This window comes from Lepeophtheirus salmonis, chromosome 2 (genome assembly GCF_016086655.4).
Source record: "Lepeophtheirus salmonis chromosome 2, UVic_Lsal_1.4, whole genome shotgun sequence".
Taxonomy (NCBI): domain Eukaryota; kingdom Metazoa; phylum Arthropoda; class Copepoda; order Siphonostomatoida; family Caligidae; genus Lepeophtheirus; species Lepeophtheirus salmonis.
Window position 1 is genome coordinate 13,950,415 of NC_052132.2, and position 16,770 is coordinate 13,967,184.

Below are 16,770 nucleotides of genomic sequence, written 5' to 3' on the forward strand. Positions count from 1 at the left end.
TTGGCCATTTATTTTTCTTCCATTTTTTGTCGATCCTTTTCTCTCAAAACACTTGTAAGCTGTTCAAGTTCAACTACTCGATCTGTATTCTTTTCTTCTTCAAGCTTACGCTGAAGAGCGGTAATTTCTTTTTTAAGTCTTTTTAATTGTGCTTGATCGTCTAAACGTCATTCATTTTAGCATTTTGAACAATCTTCTTAGCTCTGGATGCAAATCCTAAAGTGGATTTCGTTTGTTCTTTCTCAACAGGAGTCACAGTACAAATATTAGCTGTCCTAGGATTTCCTCCCAATGATTTTTTTAACTAAGAATCACAAAATGGAGCAAAACCTCTGGAGCCTTCGCTTAACTTACTAAAGACCTGACTTAAAACTAATAGAGATTTATTGATGTTGCCTCCTTCACGTAGCCTTTTTCCAGTTGAGCCTGTTTGTCCCACACGTTCTGAACCAGCCAAGTCAACGAGATTCAAATAGGAAAAGGTTATAGCTCCATCCGGTTCTCGTACGCCATCATCGTATGCGTCTTAGCTGAAGATGTAGTCTTATAGGTAAAAATGTTTTCGTTAAATCCACGAAAGGCAGAATTAATGATTATCGTGCATAGGTGAGAGGAAATCTCTTCATTCGGAGTGTTTGCATCAAAGACCTGATCAAAGAAATAAGACTTATTCTTGTCATCCGACCAAATCATATCCTTCCTAATCAGCCATTTGATTTCCTTCTTCACTTTTATCTCCCTGGGAATCAAGTTACAGATTCGAATGACAACTTGGACGGGCTTGCTCCTGCATTGACTCTCAGATCTTTTTCCACCATTTTACAACAATATTATTTTCTCCAGATCTAACTACTAATTATTTCACTCTTCTTTCTCTCGGTCAAGACACATCTATCGACGCAAATGTGATGGTCCTTTCTTTGCCTGGACGGGCTGTCAGTTCATGGTTATCGGCTGGAGGGAATTGCACCGTGGAGAATACCCTGGTTTCTCCCTAGAACGGGCTGCTGGTTCAAGATCGTCTGCTGATTGAAGCGGTATTGAGGAGGAGGGGGCCAGGTAGTTTGACAATACACTACACAATCTATATTTTATATATATAGTGTGTAGCAATGAATCATGCAGTAGGATTTAAACTTGTTTAGAGCTCGTACTCCTTATTTTAAACCATTTTAAGTTACATGAGCTTATTCTATAATCCAATTAGAACATTTAAAAAAAAAGTATTACGATCAAGAGCGACGATGAAAGTTCAAAGAAAAAGGATATCCAACTTGGTTCACGCCCATGTCAAGATAACATAATTTGTCAGGATCATCGGCCGCTCAAAGAGGCTCGTCTTCAAGGTGAAGAAGCTAAAAAGGGATGGATTGAGCCTCGTATGGAATCTTGGCAGCGGTGGTCTCCTTCTTTTTGGACTTGGTGAAGGCGAAGATAGATATGAGCCCGTTGAAGGCTATGAGAAAGATGGCCAATATTTGAAATTTTATTTCCAAAAAAAAAAAAAAATCTGTAAATAGCTATGAATTTTGTAAATTATTTTCCAATTCTGGTCTTATGACTTTTGGCTACCGTCAAAAGACCAGAAGCTTCTTGGACTATGGGGTGAGGAGCGCCATTGAGAGGAAGGCTTATGCGACCTCTCAACCCGATGTAGAGTCCCTGATGGCTGCAGTGGACAACGAGTGGGAGGACTTTGTGAGGAAGACGTGCTTGCCCTTCTGCCCCAGGATCGAGGCCATGCAGGCAGCAAAGGGAGGCTATTTTTGAGAAATGATATAGCTATTGACATCCCAATAAACCAGTCAAAATTTCAATTCTCTGCCTCCTTTACTTACGATAATCTGGGCGAAATTGTGCACGGGAATCAATTACTGCACGCTGTATATCGGGTACATGTTGCAATGTCTTATAATTCATTAATTAATTCCAATATTGAGCATTCTAAATACCAACTGTATATTGATGTATTTAAATTACATGGTTATTATGTATTTATAAGTAATATAACTGTGACCTTTATAATATTTATATTATAGTAATATACTCACCATTAACACTCAAAAACTACAACATTAATATATGGATCATCCATGGAATATTCAATTATTGCATGATCTTCATCTAAAATTATTCAGCTCATTTTTTGATTACAACATGTACAATTTTTTGTGCAACTTGTAGCTTATACAAAATCGTAACTTGTACACAACATTTATACAGACAGAGAGAGAGTGCTTCGTGCACATAGAGAAGATTCTCCTTTCTATCCCAATGACGTCACTTTATTTCTGCGCCTAAGAATTGACGTTCCATTTCTTGCAGCGCCTAGAACTTGTTATCAATGTTATTGTTACAAGTTTAGTCAACAAATATTGTATATCTTACTGAAAATTTACTCAACATAACATATGACGTCATTGAGATCCCCAAATACAGGAATATAACGATGAAGGATAATTGAAAAATCTAAATTACTAAATTTGTTATTTTCTATGTATTACATTTACCGATAAAAGTGCGCCCAATGACGTCACCTGAAAGAGGAAGCGAGATAGTTATTTAATAAATCTGCTCAGTTTGCCTTACAATTTTTTTATTGCGTAACATTGCTTCTTATACAAACTTTGATCTCGCATCCATACGTACGTATTCAAAATATTCCAGCTGATTTTCAGCTAATCCAAGTAATTTGTAAATAGTTGGAATAAAATTATTTTATATTTGTTAAATATTACTTATTAGCTACTAATAAGTAATAACTAAGTAGCTAATAATAAGACAATCCGTGAATAATCTCTGCGTGATTCAATAGTAGAATCATGGCTCTTTTTCTCCAAAAGTCATTCCACCTAGTAAGAGTCAGAGCCACTCCTCTTTCTCTTCTAGAGTCAAGACATTATTGCAGTGGTAAGTCGCGTGATCCTCCAAAGGGGAAGAAAGAAAAGGCCATTCAAGAAGAAATTGAAGATGCAGAAATTCAAAAAAAGATTCAGGATGCTGTGAATCCTGTTACTGGAGAAATTGGTGGACCAAAAGGACCTGAGCCTACTCGTTTTGGAGATTGGGAAAGAAAAGGACGCGTCTCAGATTTTTAGACTCTCATAACCATCTTCCCAAATCCTTCAAAATCCTCCATTTTTAGTTACATCCCAAACTCATCTAGGTAAAAATAAAAATGAATTTAAAAATGTCAAATTCTGCTTAAATGTACTTTGACCCTTTCCTCCTCAACGTGTTTTTATATGTCATACATATATTATGATATATTGATGTAGATGTCCACTCATGTATGTTTCATTTAGGATTCACTTACTGAATATAGTTGTTTTAGGCACTCCCCTACAAAAGTAAGTTACATTTATCCAAGATGACTGTTTACCTCACCCGAAGAGAACATTTTAGTGCGTCTCATCGTCTTCATAGTAACGCATTGAGTCCTCATCAAAACCTACAAATTTTTGGAAAATGTAACAATCCTAATGGGCATGGTCATAATTATGTCATGGAAGTTACGGTATCTGGTCCGCCCGATCCTATAACTGGAATGACCATGAATTTATCCGACTTGAAAGATTTGATTTCACATCATGTATTGGAGGTTCTAGATCACAAAAATATCGATAAGGATGTACCCTATTTCTCCTTGACCAACAAGACATCAACTTCGGAAAACATGGCTATTTTTATATGGGAGTCTCTGTTTCCACATTTAAATGAAGGATTTGCTAGGCTCTATGAAGTTAAACTATGGGAGACCGAGAAGAACATTGTAGTGTATAGAGGATAATTTCTTAAACAAAAAATATAATATTTATTCATTCACAAAACGGTGTTTCATTTTAATTATATAATTAATCCATTAATGCGTACAGCTTTTACATGAGCAAATGACAATTAATTGGGATTGGAGTAAGCTATCTACAAGATTAAAATGAATTAAATTCAACATTTAAGCTATAAAACGATAATTATTAAAAAATAAAATTATTAGAACCATAAAAAAATATAGATACATTATTTTTTGTTAATAAGGTACTACAAATTTTCAATTAAAACACATTATGAGCTATACAATTAAATGCTTAAAGGAATATCACAATTCACGCCTACATCATGTAACAATTATTTCTAGAAAAGATAAATGATTGTAGTTGCTTATAATATTAGTATTCAAGTGTCATCACACACACACACACATAATGAGTTTTTCACAGGGGATTTAATAAATTTATCTTAGCATACAATAACAATATAATTAATTAAATCTTTCATAAGATTATCTTCACATTGACTTTTTAACTTTCAAAAGATTATAATGCACTTTCATTTCCTTGTTAGTTAAGGGTGGGCTACCAACATCCTTAAGTTCAAACCATATTTAATTAGGAAACGCATCGGTAAAAGCTACTGATATCAATAATCCAACTAATGACACAAATATGGACCCATCTTGTTTGCAAATGGTTAGTAATACAGCAGATACAATTGCAATTTGGGAGGCTCGACTCGGTGCAAACCATTCACCCTTAAAAAAAGAAGATGGGTCACTCAAAATAATGGAACGCACGGGTTTCATCCATCCAGAGCCGTTCCCCCGAATAGATCCAATAATTATGCTGGGCCATAAAGTCCCTGGATATTCTTTTTGGCCTTCATTGATCCCTGAAAAAAATATAAAATATCGTTCCTGACAATATCCAGATACATGCATTTAATTAAAAGAAAGTTGTATTCAAATTCAATAGGAAGGTATTAATTTAAATATTAGTTTATAGTAATTAATTAAATATCAAACAGACAAGTAATAAATATTGTATTTGTTTAATTTATTTGAGAACTTGCCTTTCAAAATCTTGTACGATCGAAATATTTCGCACACCATAATTAAAAATACATGAATAGGAGTTACTTGAAGCAAGGTATCTATCATATTTCGTGGACAGAGAAGGATTGAAAAGAAAACCAATGTGACAAGAGCAATATATTCGACGTTACTAAATGCATTGATTGTAGGCTTCCCTATAAAGTAAATAAGAAAATTCTGTCTTTAAAATACCCCAAAACAACGATTCAAACCTAACAATATATGAGTCAATAAATTTCCAGCATGACAATTAAATATTGTAGCACTCCATAATGCAAAGATATTTACCCGATGTCCATGCTCTCGTTTAAGTTTTAAACTCACCGAAGCAGCATCACATATTTCAAATAGAGGGTATAGCCTTAGGGGCAAATTTGGTATCATTCTGTAAAAGAGGAAGTAAAGTGTTATGAGAGATAGAAAATACAGTCAGACGCAAATGCATTCCTCAAGTTTTACATTGGGAACAGAGTCTGTATTTACAAATATATTTATGATCGGTATACCTTTTCAGGTAGTGGCTTAAGGAAAGTGTAGTTTACAAAATATGCAGTATACAGTTTATACAAATGCAATGGCTCCCCTCCAAACACGTTTACTACTCAATAGAATCCAGAAATCAAAACACTCTACTATATAAATATTAATATAAATCATCTTTAACTGTGTAAGTCCCGTGTGTCAACTGATTTAACACAACTCCTCAACAGAATATACAACACAACACACACCTTATATTTTAAGTAAAACATGCACATCGTGTACAAGAAGATAAATATAGCATATAAGGCAACAGTCAAAGTATAAAACCTCTCCTCTCTTTGTGCAGCAACTGTACAAAAAATTAGTTAATAAATCATTCATTTTATGAACAAGTAATTTTTTTTTAATAAGAAAAAGAATGTATTGTATAGTATGATATCTGACATCAGCATTAATAGTTTATTAATAATTAATTAACATAATTTTCTTTAACACATCCATTATTATAATCATTAACACTTTTAGTATCTGTCTGTTTTGGGGCTTGTTTGTTTTTTTCTTTTGATTTTTTTTAAAGGCATACCATTAACATACAACATTTGATATATAAAAAAAAAGAAGACTTTTATGTGGTATATATGCTTATACTTAAATGTAGTTATATAATCATAATAAACCTAAATTTATAAATGAATTTATATATGTGTAGTGAATAAATTTTAAGGTTCAAAACTGAGAATATATTCTCTTAAAGCTGGAGGAAGGGGGAGCTTATTAGCATTTAAAGCGGGTTTTTGACCAATATGATTGTAAATAATAACTCTGGTCATTTGCTTAAGAGTTCTGGGTTTTGAGTAGAGTTCTTTTATGACTTGACCGAGGGAGCTTTTCATGGGGATCATTCCGGTTTGTGCATACAATACTTTGAGTGAGGAATAGAGTTCAGCATGATTCATAGTAAAGTAGTAGAGTCGGAGAATGCGAGCAAAGTGGTCCTGATCCCCATCCTTACTGCACAAATGTTCTTTTGTAATGAGAAGTCTTACAAAGCTGTCAATCACCCGGGTAGGGTTTTTCTTGATAAATGCGAGTGTGCTTGTTTTTGTGCTATTATTGTTGGTCTCGCTATCCACACTCACATTCGGATTCGCTCCAAATTGAATTAAGGTAAGGGTTAAGTCGTACACATATGAGAGATCCTTGGGAAACCTTGCGTTTTTGACCATATCCATTAGTGAATATAGGATATGATTAGAACGTTGACTAAAGCGAACATTGGGATCCAAGCCGTGTTGTAATAACACTGTTAACAAATTTCTGATAAATTCAAAACCAGATGATTTCTCATCTTCACGAGCAAGGGAGATGTTTTCACTAGCAGTAAACATTAACACATGCAAAGGAGTGAGGTTGGAGCGTGTTGAACAATTGGGGTTACCTCCGAATTGACAGAGAATGCGAACACAATTCAAATAACATACTTTCATAGTGTGATTAAAATGATGAAGAGGGTCTTTATTAATGAGGGGAACGAGGCAAACCATAAGAGGAACAGACCCATCACGCCCTTCTACATTGGGATCACCACCTTCTTGTAAAAGCATATGCAGTAAGTCATAACGAAATTCCCAGTCTGTTACATGTCTTAGTACACATGCCAATGCAGAGTTGCTCGTATGATTTATAGAGGGGCGAGCTCCATTTTGTAACAAATATCTTACGATATGCAGCATATCCCATTTATTCCAAGGTTGATGATCATCGTGGTAGCCGTAACGTCTTTCTTCTAATGCATAACGAACAATAAGCACGTGCAACGGAGTATTCCCAAGAGAATCCGCCTCGTTAATCAAATCACGGAGTCCATGTTCCATAAGAAGCTTCGTTGTTTGCAAAGTATCCTCAGCAGTCTTTTTTCCTTGGAGCAACACAACATGAAGAGCAGTCATGAGTTGAGTTGGAGTACGAACCGTTGTTTCTGCTCCACATTGAATGAGAAGCTCTAAAAACTTGATATCATGCAGAGAGGCTTGGTGAATTGGGTAATATTCATCGTAGCACTGGTTTATTTCATCAGAACGTTCAGAGACTAGATACTTTACACAGTTCCAGGCACCCCTTTCACATGCTATATGAAGAAGAGGCCTTTTCTGTTGCCACGGGAGCCAGTGATCTTCCCCTTGTTGCGCAAGAAGTTCTAAAATATCAACCTTAAAATCAAAAATAAGTATTAGTATATTTTTTAATAAAATCCGTATTCAAAATCAAGCCATCCACAGACCTGATCCCCATCTATAGCGTAATAGATTGCACATTGAAGTTTATCCGAGGATCTATAGAAATGATCATCCTTAGCTCGAGTAGAATGTTTTCCACGTTCCTCACAGTTTTGTTGATGATGTCCAGGCCAACACATTCGGGCTTCCACGTCCACGCGAGCTCCGTGTTTCAATAAAAGCTCAACTGCATCTTCATACCTTGAATATGTACACAATAATGAGTGTTGGACACGGAGTCCCCAGACTTGCTGACTTACCCCTTTAGGCAGGCAATGTGTAGAGGGAGTGAGCAGGCGCCTCTGTTGATATCAATGTTCCTGGAGAGACACCAACGGATCATCTCCAAGTTGTTGATGCCCACGCACTTTTGAAGAAGGTTGTAGCCTTCTTCATTGTGAATTTGCAAAATGTTTTCACTGCGCGGAATGGTGGACAGAAGGCCATCTAGTCTTTGAACCGTCACTTTGGGATTGGCTCGAAGAGCGTCAAACACGATTCGGATGTTTCTCCTTGTTTGCTCGGACACGGCTCGGTTGTGACTGTAGGAGAGCAAGGCATGCCCAGACTGGAAAAAGTGGGACAGGGCTCCACCCATTATTCCCAAGTCTTCATCTTCCCATCTTCTCCTCAGGCCCACACAAGTCTCACTTTCGACAACTACTTCTGGCACTACTTACTCACCTCCTCCACTCTCCACACGGCGACTACGACAACTCTGGGGAGGAAAGGCCCATCCGGGCTCATTCATAATCATTCAATACTCTCATTCACTCCCATCCTATCATCCCTTGGGCCCTCAGACTTCCACGATCCTCCTTCCGGCACACCCATCATCTTCGTACATCATTTTCACCAAAAAAATCACAGCTAGCAAATCTTAAGTCCAAGATTTTGATCTGACACAACACCACGTCAAATGTTTTATATTTCACGAGAAGAGAAGTAGAGCTAGAAAGGGAGAGAGAAAGAGAAAAAGGAAGAAAGAAAGAGAAAGGGGAAAGAAGAGAGAAAGGGAGAGAATCACTAAATTTTAGTAGTGCAATTCTAATTACTACCTTATCATTCAACAGTCCTCATCAACTACCATTTTTTCCTTTCCCTTCCCACGTCCATAAGCATTGCCTTTCACAGCCTTATTTTCTCAAAAAGTTTATAAATCTCTCTCTCTCTATATATATGTATATACTCCAATATTATACTACAAGGCTGTGAGGGCTCTATTAGAGAGCCTTCTATTATTTACTCACTTTCTTCAGCCATGATCACCAATTGGCTGTTAGGCCCCTTTAAGTAATAATCCTCTCTAATTTTGTGCCATTAGGTTTTAGATACTGGATCAGATCCTTCTAGCATCATGGCCAAAATACTATTGTGTATTAACGTACAAGTCCATTTCCTTGTCGGACCATTAATAAAACTATTATATTCATAGTAATTTGAAATAAAAATGAGTGGATCTATTAATTATTATAATTGATAAATACCAAAAGTGGGCAATCGCTAATTTTTCGCTAGTCTGCTAATTTCCTTGGCTGTTCTGCTATCGCTAATTTTTTAGGATTATGTGTCCACTAATTAAATTATTCTAAAGTAAATGTCTGTCAAATGAGACGCAGATCACCAAGGATTCTGTTTAGGTCAGAGGTTCCAAACAAGAGAGGAATTATGAATATTTAACGAGAGAACAGAGATATTATGTCTTGTTCTTGACCTAAAACTCTCTGAAACTCCCCCCACTAAGTGGACATAAATATATAATTTTTTTAGTCTTCATTACAATTTGTATGGATAGTCCTTCAGAAGTCTTCCTCACTTGACCTCTTAGAAGTGTCACTAACAGGGTGATATGCCCGAGGCAAGGGATTTATAAATCTATCCATTTGAAAATTGAATTTTGGCTCAAATATAAAATCTTCAAAAATCAGTAGATCTCTAAGAAAGTAAGAAGTAATTATGGGGATATCGTTTTTACAATTTTGGTATTCTGCTAATCACAAATCTGCTCATTTGTCAATCTGTTAATGTTTTCTGTGTCTATTAATTAGGGGCATGCCCACCTCTATAAGAAACCAATTTAACATGCACATGGATAATAATAGTTAATATATTACTTCGTTATTAGGTCAATATATTATTATGCTTAACCTTTGGAATTTCAATAGCTTAGTATTTATGTACATAGTACATAATTATCAATGACCTACATTTGTCCTGCACAAGGAACGAAATTTTACAAATATTTACGGTCCTACATATCTAATAAATTTGTACCCTCTAAACGTTACATTCTAAAAATACAATATTGTATATTGTGTAGTTTGATTTTATTCTTAATATTTTGTTCATTGAGAGGCAAAGTTAATTACTTAGAAGGTCTAAAATATGAGATGGGCAAATTACATTCAATATTGAAGGGCTATAACTGGTGTAAGTTTAAAACAAAAATATAACTTGTGACATTAAAAAATTATGAATTAAGAATGAGGTCTTGAGGTACATATAGCCTCCTATTCCGACGTTATTGAATACAGTAATACCTTAGATTACGATGCTTTTGGAAATTGAATGTATATCTTTAATTTGAATGATCCCCCTGAGTGATTGGTAGGAATAGCTTGAATCAATTTGACAAACCCCATCAGCAAATACTGGCTATATCCAAAGGTCATTTAAATTATAGTGCCTTTTGCTTAGAAGTAGCACTTCTACTGACATGGATGCTCCTCATAATTACAAAGATTGCTTTATTTCTTGCGTAATTATATACTAATTAGCTCCGGGTTCTTGTAGTGTACGAGTTTTACGTCAATAGTTTTCTTTAATAATCATAAATACTCATTCTAAATAATAATGACATCAAATATGATATAAGGAATTTGAAAATAGTTCTTCATAAGCGTCGTAGAATTTTTTTGTGTTGCATTAAGTCATATCGTGAATTAGGATTCATGTATAAAATACCTTTTAGCTGGATACTGGGCTCATATTACACTCGTGCGATTTTGTCCTCCTTAAATAGTTATTATAGTTTTAAAAACTTTTTTATATAGAATACCCCAAGTATTGGACAATCCATCGATCGTAGAAGAAAAAAAATATCAAAATAAGTGAGATAATGAATTAAAAAGTACTCCTTCAACTACGATATAAAGAACCCCTGCAAAATAATTTCTTATGCCCAGAGATTATTGTAAATATTTATTTTTTCCATTATAATCTGGCCTCTTTTATTAGAAAGTCCAAAAATATCATGATTTTTCTTAGTATGTACATATTTTATATTGAACATTGAGTAGTGACCTTAGTTATAATCATACTATGCCGCTGCACTTCTAATAATTGAATCAATCATAATAACAGGTGGAGCAAAAGTCCCGCACCATTTTGATTGCCTATAACTTTGTTGAAAGAAAAGATAAGTACGTTTAATTTTCATAAAAAGTTTATTTGGTCTTCATATTTTTTTTTCATAAGTGCACCAAAAAAATTGTTCAAATAATATATGAAATACAACTTGTGAAGCTATTAATTTGGAAAAAAAACACAGGTGAAGTTAAGAAAATCTGATTAATTGATATGTATTTTTAACTTGATATTAGGTAGCTTGCTACCAATCTATTGGCAACAAAATTAATTATTCACCCGATTATAATATCAGACAACTAGCGGTAGTTCTCGGCATTGCTCGGAGTTATTAGGGGCCAACGAACAGACACACCTTGCTTCAGTAACAGATTTACTTTATTAATATAGAATGTAATTCCTCAATAAATCCCCTGTGCTACTCTTCGTTTTTTCATGAGCACACTCAAACGTAGTTACTCAATACAAATTAATACATTTAAATGATAAATTTACATCTACATGTAATGAGAATATGCAATAATTGAATGGTTAATAATACTTAATTTATTGTAGGGGTGTTCGGAGGTAGGAGAAATGTAGCTCCGCCCCCCCCCCCAATTGAGAAACTTTTATCCTAAGGAGCATTAAGAAATTATCGTTTTTTCTAAAAATGTTAAATGAATAAATTAAAAAATTCTTTCAAATTGGACGATTTACTTTACCAGTTTGTACACAAGATACGAGTATTAGTTATGACGGAATTTGACATATAGTGACGTCATAAAAATAGTAAATAAAATGGATTGTGGCAACATACGCGGCCAAGCAACTATTTTCATTTTTATTAATCATGCGCTTTGACGTCACTCTTGCATTTGTGAATTGAACTCTCCTATTGGCTGGGAGTGTATGTAGCTAGCAAGAAAGCAAATAATAAGGTCATTCAGTGTGTAACTTCAAACTTGATTAGTAATAACAAACACAACTAAGAAAATCTCTCATCTGAGTTTGTTTTGTTCTTAAGTCATACAGAGAGTGAATACTACTCTGTCATACCCTTGGCTTGTAAGTTGTAGTCGCTGTTGGATAGTTTGTGAGTTTAATTCAGAGGAGGAGAATTAGTTGGGATTGGAGTGTGTTCGTTACCTACTCATTGAAAATATATTAGAAGAATACAACTAAGAATGGGGCTGATGCAAAGAGCTTTTTTTGGGCATATCCGCCATATTCGCAGACTGAGGACCAGCTGTTCCTATCTGAAGGCCAAACAGTCCTACGGCCATTTTGGAGCCCCTCTCATCAAGCCTGGAGAAGAGAAGTTGATTCAATACAGCCCCTACGAAGAGGTAGAGCTGCCTTCCATCCCCTACGCAGACTTCATTTGGGAAAACTTGGAGGACTACAAGGAGCGAGAGGCACTAGTCTGTGGAATGACGGGTCGTACATACACCTACGAAATGGTCCATTCCCTCTCGCAAAAGTTTGGAAGTGCCTTGCTGCGCCTAGGTGCCAAAAAAGGGGACGTCATGGGACTCGTTGTGCCCAACATCCCAGAGTTCGTCATTGCGTTCATGGGATGTGCCAGCATTGGAGTCACTCTCACCACAATGAATCCTACATATCGGCCTGAAGAAATTGCTCGTCAACTGGATAACTCTGGTGCTAAATACGTCATGACCATTGGCCTGTTCCTTCAAAATATCAAACAGTCCTGCGAAATATATTCGGGGATTCAAAAAATAATTGTTATTGGCATGGAAGAGACGCCCTCGGACTGCAAGTCTTTTATGGAAATGGCCATCTTTGACGATGGATCTTTCTTTGATCAGAGAGAAACGATTGATCCACATAAAGACATTCTCGCCCTACCCTACTCTTCGGGTACAACTGGACCTCCAAAAGGAGTGGCACTTACTCATTCCAATCTGGTTAATAACATAACTCAACTCTCTCATCCAAGCATCCATAATTTTATTGGTAATATTTCCTCCATATCTATATGATAACACTCATTTAAATAAATATATATTTATAGGTGATGATGTTGAGCAACACATCTCCATTGCTGTGCTCCCCTTTTTTCATATCTTTGCCATGACTTGCTCATTGTCTGTCGGCCTTCGTTTCGGAGTCAAACTTATCACCCTTCCAAAATTCGAACCTGAAATGTTCATCAATAGCCTTGTCCAATATAAGGTTTTGATTCAATAGTTTTTCCTGACATTAATTATTACTCTCCTTCTCTATAGCCCACTCATATGCTTGTTGTACCTCCTTTGGTAAGTTTTATGACATCAAGTCCACTCATCAAGCCTTCTCTTCTTTCTTCCATCAAAATGCTCAATGGAGGTGCGTCTACATTTGGTCCAACTTTGATAGAGAAATTTATGAATAAATGTGATTCGGATCTTCGGTTTCAAGAAGGTAAATAAATAGGAAAAAGGCATTGAGTCTAAATGGTTTTTGTATTGTTTCTTTAAATGATTAGGCTATGGAATGACAGAGTGCAGTCCTGTTACACATGTTCAACCCAAGGATGGAATTATTTATGGAAGCTGTGGTAATTTGATCCCTAATACTATTGGGAAAATTATAGATATCGATACAGGAAAGGTTCTTGGTCCTGGAGAAAATGGAGAACTCTGTGTGAGTGGCCCTCAAATCATGCAGGGATACTATAAAAATAAGAAAGCTACTGATAAAATCATTCAAAACGGCTGGTTACATACTGGAGACATTGCGTATTATAATCAGGATGGGCAGTTTTATATCGTTGATAGATTAAAGGAACTTATCAAAGTAAAAGGTCTTCAAGTACGTCGTTGTTTAATATGTATTGATATGACTCTTCAAATAATGAGTATCTTTTATTTCATAGGTTGCTCCTTCTGAATTAGAGGATTTAATCCGAAAATATCCTGGTGTAGATGATGTGGCAGTCGTTGGAGTTCCTGATGAACGTAATGGAGAGCTGCCTAGAGCTTATGTTGTCCGAAAAAATCGAAGTGTTATGGAACAAGGAATCATTGACTTTGTTACGGAAAAGGTTGCGCCTCATAAAAAACTTGGTGCTGGAGTCATGTTTGTGGACACTCTACCTAAAAATCAAACGGGAAAAATTTTAAGGAGAGAACTGAAGGCTCAAGTCTTCAAAGGATCATTTGGATACTGATAAGCATCTCCGCTGAGATGCATTTTACTTTCAATATATTTGACCTCTAGTGACATAAACATTTTATGATTATTCATATTTATTATCTTCTGCAATAAACAATGCAACATTTTATACATGATAAAAGGGACCAAGATTGAGATTTCATTCATTTGAGATGCCTACCTCTTATTTGTAATATTCATAAGTTTGTTTTTTTAACAAAGTGAAATCCATAATAATAAATGATAAAACATTCCGTGCTTCGAGTCATAATTTCATATCTTTAATACTCAAGTCATGACAATATACCTGCTACGGATCTTAATGACATTATATGTACAATCGAAAGTAAGGACAGCCATATATATGACCACAATTCGTCCTTCAATGTAACCAAATATCTATAAAATTAATATATATTCTAGACATTTTACTGTTGATAACTAATTAATAATGAAATTGGCTTTTGTTGATAATTTTCCTTTAAATATTGTAAAAGCTATATTGCAAATTAACAACGCTGAGGCGCGCTTTTGAAGGTGATCCTTTTTTAACTAAATGCTCAAGCTATCAAATGATATATTTTACAACTCTCTTGATTTATTATTCATAGAACTTATTGAGTATTTGTAGAAAAAAACATCAGTTTTCAACTTGAAACAAAGAAAACTCGAGTTTTAAACATAACAAGTATAAAAATAGTTTTCATTTATTATAAAATGCTATATTTTGAATAACATTGACTATCAATCAATTAAATTCAAACATTTAATACTAGAATTTTCAGAGTCAAAGGCTGTGTGGAATCTTTAAATATGAGTTAGTATAGTTCAAACTTTATATTTCTTCATTTACTGGACTAAATGTTGCCCAACATTTCGAAATAACACATTGTAAGAACCATAGGCATATATTAGATTGATAAAAACACTCGATGGAAAAATATATTTGTGTGAATTTAGCTAACAATAATTTTGAGTCTTGTTATCAATATTCAAGTTTACGTACTTCGTTCGGCCGCATAAAACAATAGCCAATATTGATCAAATCTTTTACTATATTAATTATTATAAATATTGGAAAAATAAAGGCTGTGAGCAAATACTTTGAGTTAGTGGACAGTGATGGAACGGCAAAATTGGAGTAGATTAGTATTAAAATATGATTAATCATTATCGTTCTAAAAAAAGAGGAAGAATTGAGGCAAGGGCTGAATCCATTAGTGAGCGGCCCACTGAATAGAATAGACTGTTGGTACTTCTGAATGTGTTTATTTTGATTTTAATAAATTTCCGCTTCCTCCTTCTTTTGCTCCCAAGTGGCATCGAGTGAACTACTTGTGCGTTGAAATCCGTAATTATTTACTTCAACGAAAATGTCGGGAGGTTTGGATGTATTAAAACTTCAAGAGGAGGACATCACCAAGATGTTGGCTGCAACATCTCACATCGGATCTGAGAATTCCGAAGTGACGATGGAGCAGTATATCTTCAAGAGAAGACCGGATGGTGTCAACATCATCGATTTGCGTAAGACCTGGGAGAAGCTCATGTTGTCTGCTCGTGCGATTGCCGCAATCGAGAATCCCGCTGACGTCTTTGTGGTCAGCTCTCGATCTTACGGACAAAGAGCCGTTCTTAAGTTTGCCCGCTACATCGGCGCCACTCCCATCGCTGGAAGATTTACTCCTGGAGCTTTCACCAATCAGATCCAGGCTGCTTTCCGTGAGCCCAGACTCCTCGTCGTAGCCGATCCACGTGCGGATCATCAACCCGTGACTGAATCGTCCTACGCCAATATCCCCATCATTGCCTTCTGCAATGTGGACACCCCATCCCGATTCATCGACATGTGTATTCCATGCAACAACAAATCCGCTAACTCCTTAGGGCTAATGTGGTGGTTCCTCGCTCGTGAGGTTCTTCGCCTTCGTGGATCCATCTCCCGCGAGATTCCATGGGATGTGATGCCTGATCTCTTCTTTTACAGAGATCCCGAAGAGGCTGAAAAGGAAGAACAGGCTCGTCAAGACAGTTTGGCACAAGCTCAAGCTGCTCTCGCTACCACTGCAGCTACCAACGCCCCCGCTCAAGAAGACTGGGAAACTGGTATGGATAACGATTGGGCCAATGAACCCGCTCCTGGAGGTGCTGCTGCTCCGCTGCAGCCCCAACTAGTGCTGCAGCAGCTGCTGCTGGTACTCCCGCCGCTGCTCCCATTAAATCATTTATCAATGATGACTGGAGCTCTCAAACTGCTGCTGCTGACCTTCCGATTGGGCTGCCGAGACCACGACTGCTGCCACTACGGAACAACAACCACCCACATCCCAATGGGGTGGACCTGGTGCCCACAACTGGAGTTAAACTTTGTTGATATCCTGAAATACATAGTTCATATTATGTAAAATATAAACTCTTTGGCTGGTCATTTTATTTCCATATGCAATACTACTTTCATTAAAATCTATGTTAAGTATGTGCTAGTGCTAACGTTGCCATTCCCTCTATTCTTCATTGTGAAAAAAAAATTTTTTGATGCATAGTTTGGCTTCATTTTGCTATTTTGAGTGTACATTTGGGGGAATCAATTGTTGACGGCCAAATTGTCATAGCTCTAAAATTTCAAATATTAGTATTATT

At 36.0% G+C, this 16,770-nt stretch overlaps 4 protein-coding genes and 1 non-coding gene across 5 annotated transcripts; 3 read left to right on the plus strand and 2 right to left on the minus strand.

Moving 5' to 3' along the window:
* The first annotated feature begins 2,281 nt into the window (after nt 1–2,281).
* LOC121132440 (uncharacterized) lies at nt 2,282–3,830 on the plus strand. The gene is made up of 2 exons (XR_011778936.1): nt 2,282–3,166; nt 3,306–3,830. It is a non-coding gene; the product is annotated as an uncharacterized protein (transcript).
* Nucleotides 3,791–5,704, minus strand: LOC139904762 (trimeric intracellular cation channel type 1B.1-like). The gene is made up of 4 exons (XM_071886613.1): nt 5,374–5,704; nt 5,080–5,252; nt 4,846–5,022; nt 3,791–4,665 (listed from the first exon to the last, which is right to left on the minus strand). The coding sequence occupies exons 2-4, from the start codon at nt 5,249–5,251 to the stop codon at nt 4,382–4,384; spliced, it is 633 nt and encodes a 210-aa protein (XP_071742714.1). The 5' UTR covers nt 5,252; nt 5,374–5,704; the 3' UTR covers nt 3,791–4,381.
* Nucleotides 5,705–5,730: 26 nt separating this feature from the next.
* On the minus strand, nt 5,731–8,759 carry LOC121132438 (uncharacterized). The gene is made up of 4 exons (XM_040727839.2): nt 8,685–8,759; nt 7,887–8,577; nt 7,632–7,827; nt 5,731–7,560 (listed from the first exon to the last, which is right to left on the minus strand). Exons 2-4 carry the CDS (start codon nt 8,222–8,224, stop codon nt 6,070–6,072), a joined length of 2,025 nt encoding a protein of 674 aa, XP_040583773.1. The 5' UTR covers nt 8,225–8,577; nt 8,685–8,759; the 3' UTR covers nt 5,731–6,069.
* Nucleotides 8,760–11,751: 2,992 nt separating this feature from the next.
* On the plus strand, nt 11,752–14,384 carry LOC121132437 (uncharacterized). The gene is made up of 5 exons (XM_040727836.2): nt 11,752–12,951; nt 13,010–13,170; nt 13,224–13,398; nt 13,463–13,788; nt 13,853–14,384. Exons 1-5 carry the CDS (start codon nt 12,159–12,161, stop codon nt 14,144–14,146), a joined length of 1,749 nt encoding a protein of 582 aa, XP_040583770.1. The 5' UTR covers nt 11,752–12,158; the 3' UTR covers nt 14,147–14,384.
* Nucleotides 14,385–15,423: 1,039 nt separating this feature from the next.
* On the plus strand, nt 15,424–16,543 carry LOC121132436 (small ribosomal subunit protein uS2-like). The gene has a single exon (XM_040727835.2). It carries the CDS (start codon nt 15,504–15,506, stop codon nt 16,533–16,535), a length of 1,032 nt encoding a protein of 343 aa, XP_040583769.2. The 5' UTR covers nt 15,424–15,503; the 3' UTR covers nt 16,536–16,543.
* The last annotated feature ends 227 nt before the right edge of the window (nt 16,544–16,770 follow it).

Excerpts from the sequence above, each read along its gene's own strand:
- LOC139904762 (XM_071886613.1), bottom strand. The coding sequence starts at position 5,251 with ATGATACCAAATTTGCCCCTAAGGCTATACCCTCTATTTGAAATATGT. Across the intron at positions 5,023-5,079 it reads ATTGACTCATATATTGTTAG|GGAAGCCTACAATCAATGCA; the intron begins GTTTGAATCGTT and ends TTTACTTTATAG. Across the intron at positions 4,666-4,845 it reads ATCGTACAAGATTTTGAAAG|GGATCAATGAAGGCCAAAAA; the intron begins GCAAGTTCTCAA and ends TATTTTTTTCAG.
- LOC121132438 (XM_040727839.2), bottom strand. The coding sequence starts at position 8,224 with ATGGGTGGAGCCCTGTCCCACTTTTTCCAGTCTGGGCATGCCTTGCTC. Across the intron at positions 7,828-7,886 it reads CACATTGCCTGCCTAAAGGG|GTATGAAGATGCAGTTGAGC; the intron begins GTAAGTCAGCAA and ends TACATATTCAAG. Across the intron at positions 7,561-7,631 it reads ACGCTATAGATGGGGATCAG|GTTGATATTTTAGAACTTCT; the intron begins GTCTGTGGATGG and ends TTTGATTTTAAG.
- LOC121132437 (XM_040727836.2), top strand. The coding sequence starts at position 12,159 with ATGGGGCTGATGCAAAGAGCTTTTTTTGGGCATATCCGCCATATTCGC. Across the intron at positions 13,171-13,223 it reads ATAGCCTTGTCCAATATAAG|CCCACTCATATGCTTGTTGT; the intron begins GTTTTGATTCAA and ends CCTTCTCTATAG. Across the intron at positions 13,789-13,852 it reads TCAAAGTAAAAGGTCTTCAA|GTTGCTCCTTCTGAATTAGA; the intron begins GTACGTCGTTGT and ends TTTATTTCATAG.
- LOC121132436 (XM_040727835.2), top strand. The coding sequence starts at position 15,504 with ATGTCGGGAGGTTTGGATGTATTAAAACTTCAAGAGGAGGACATCACC.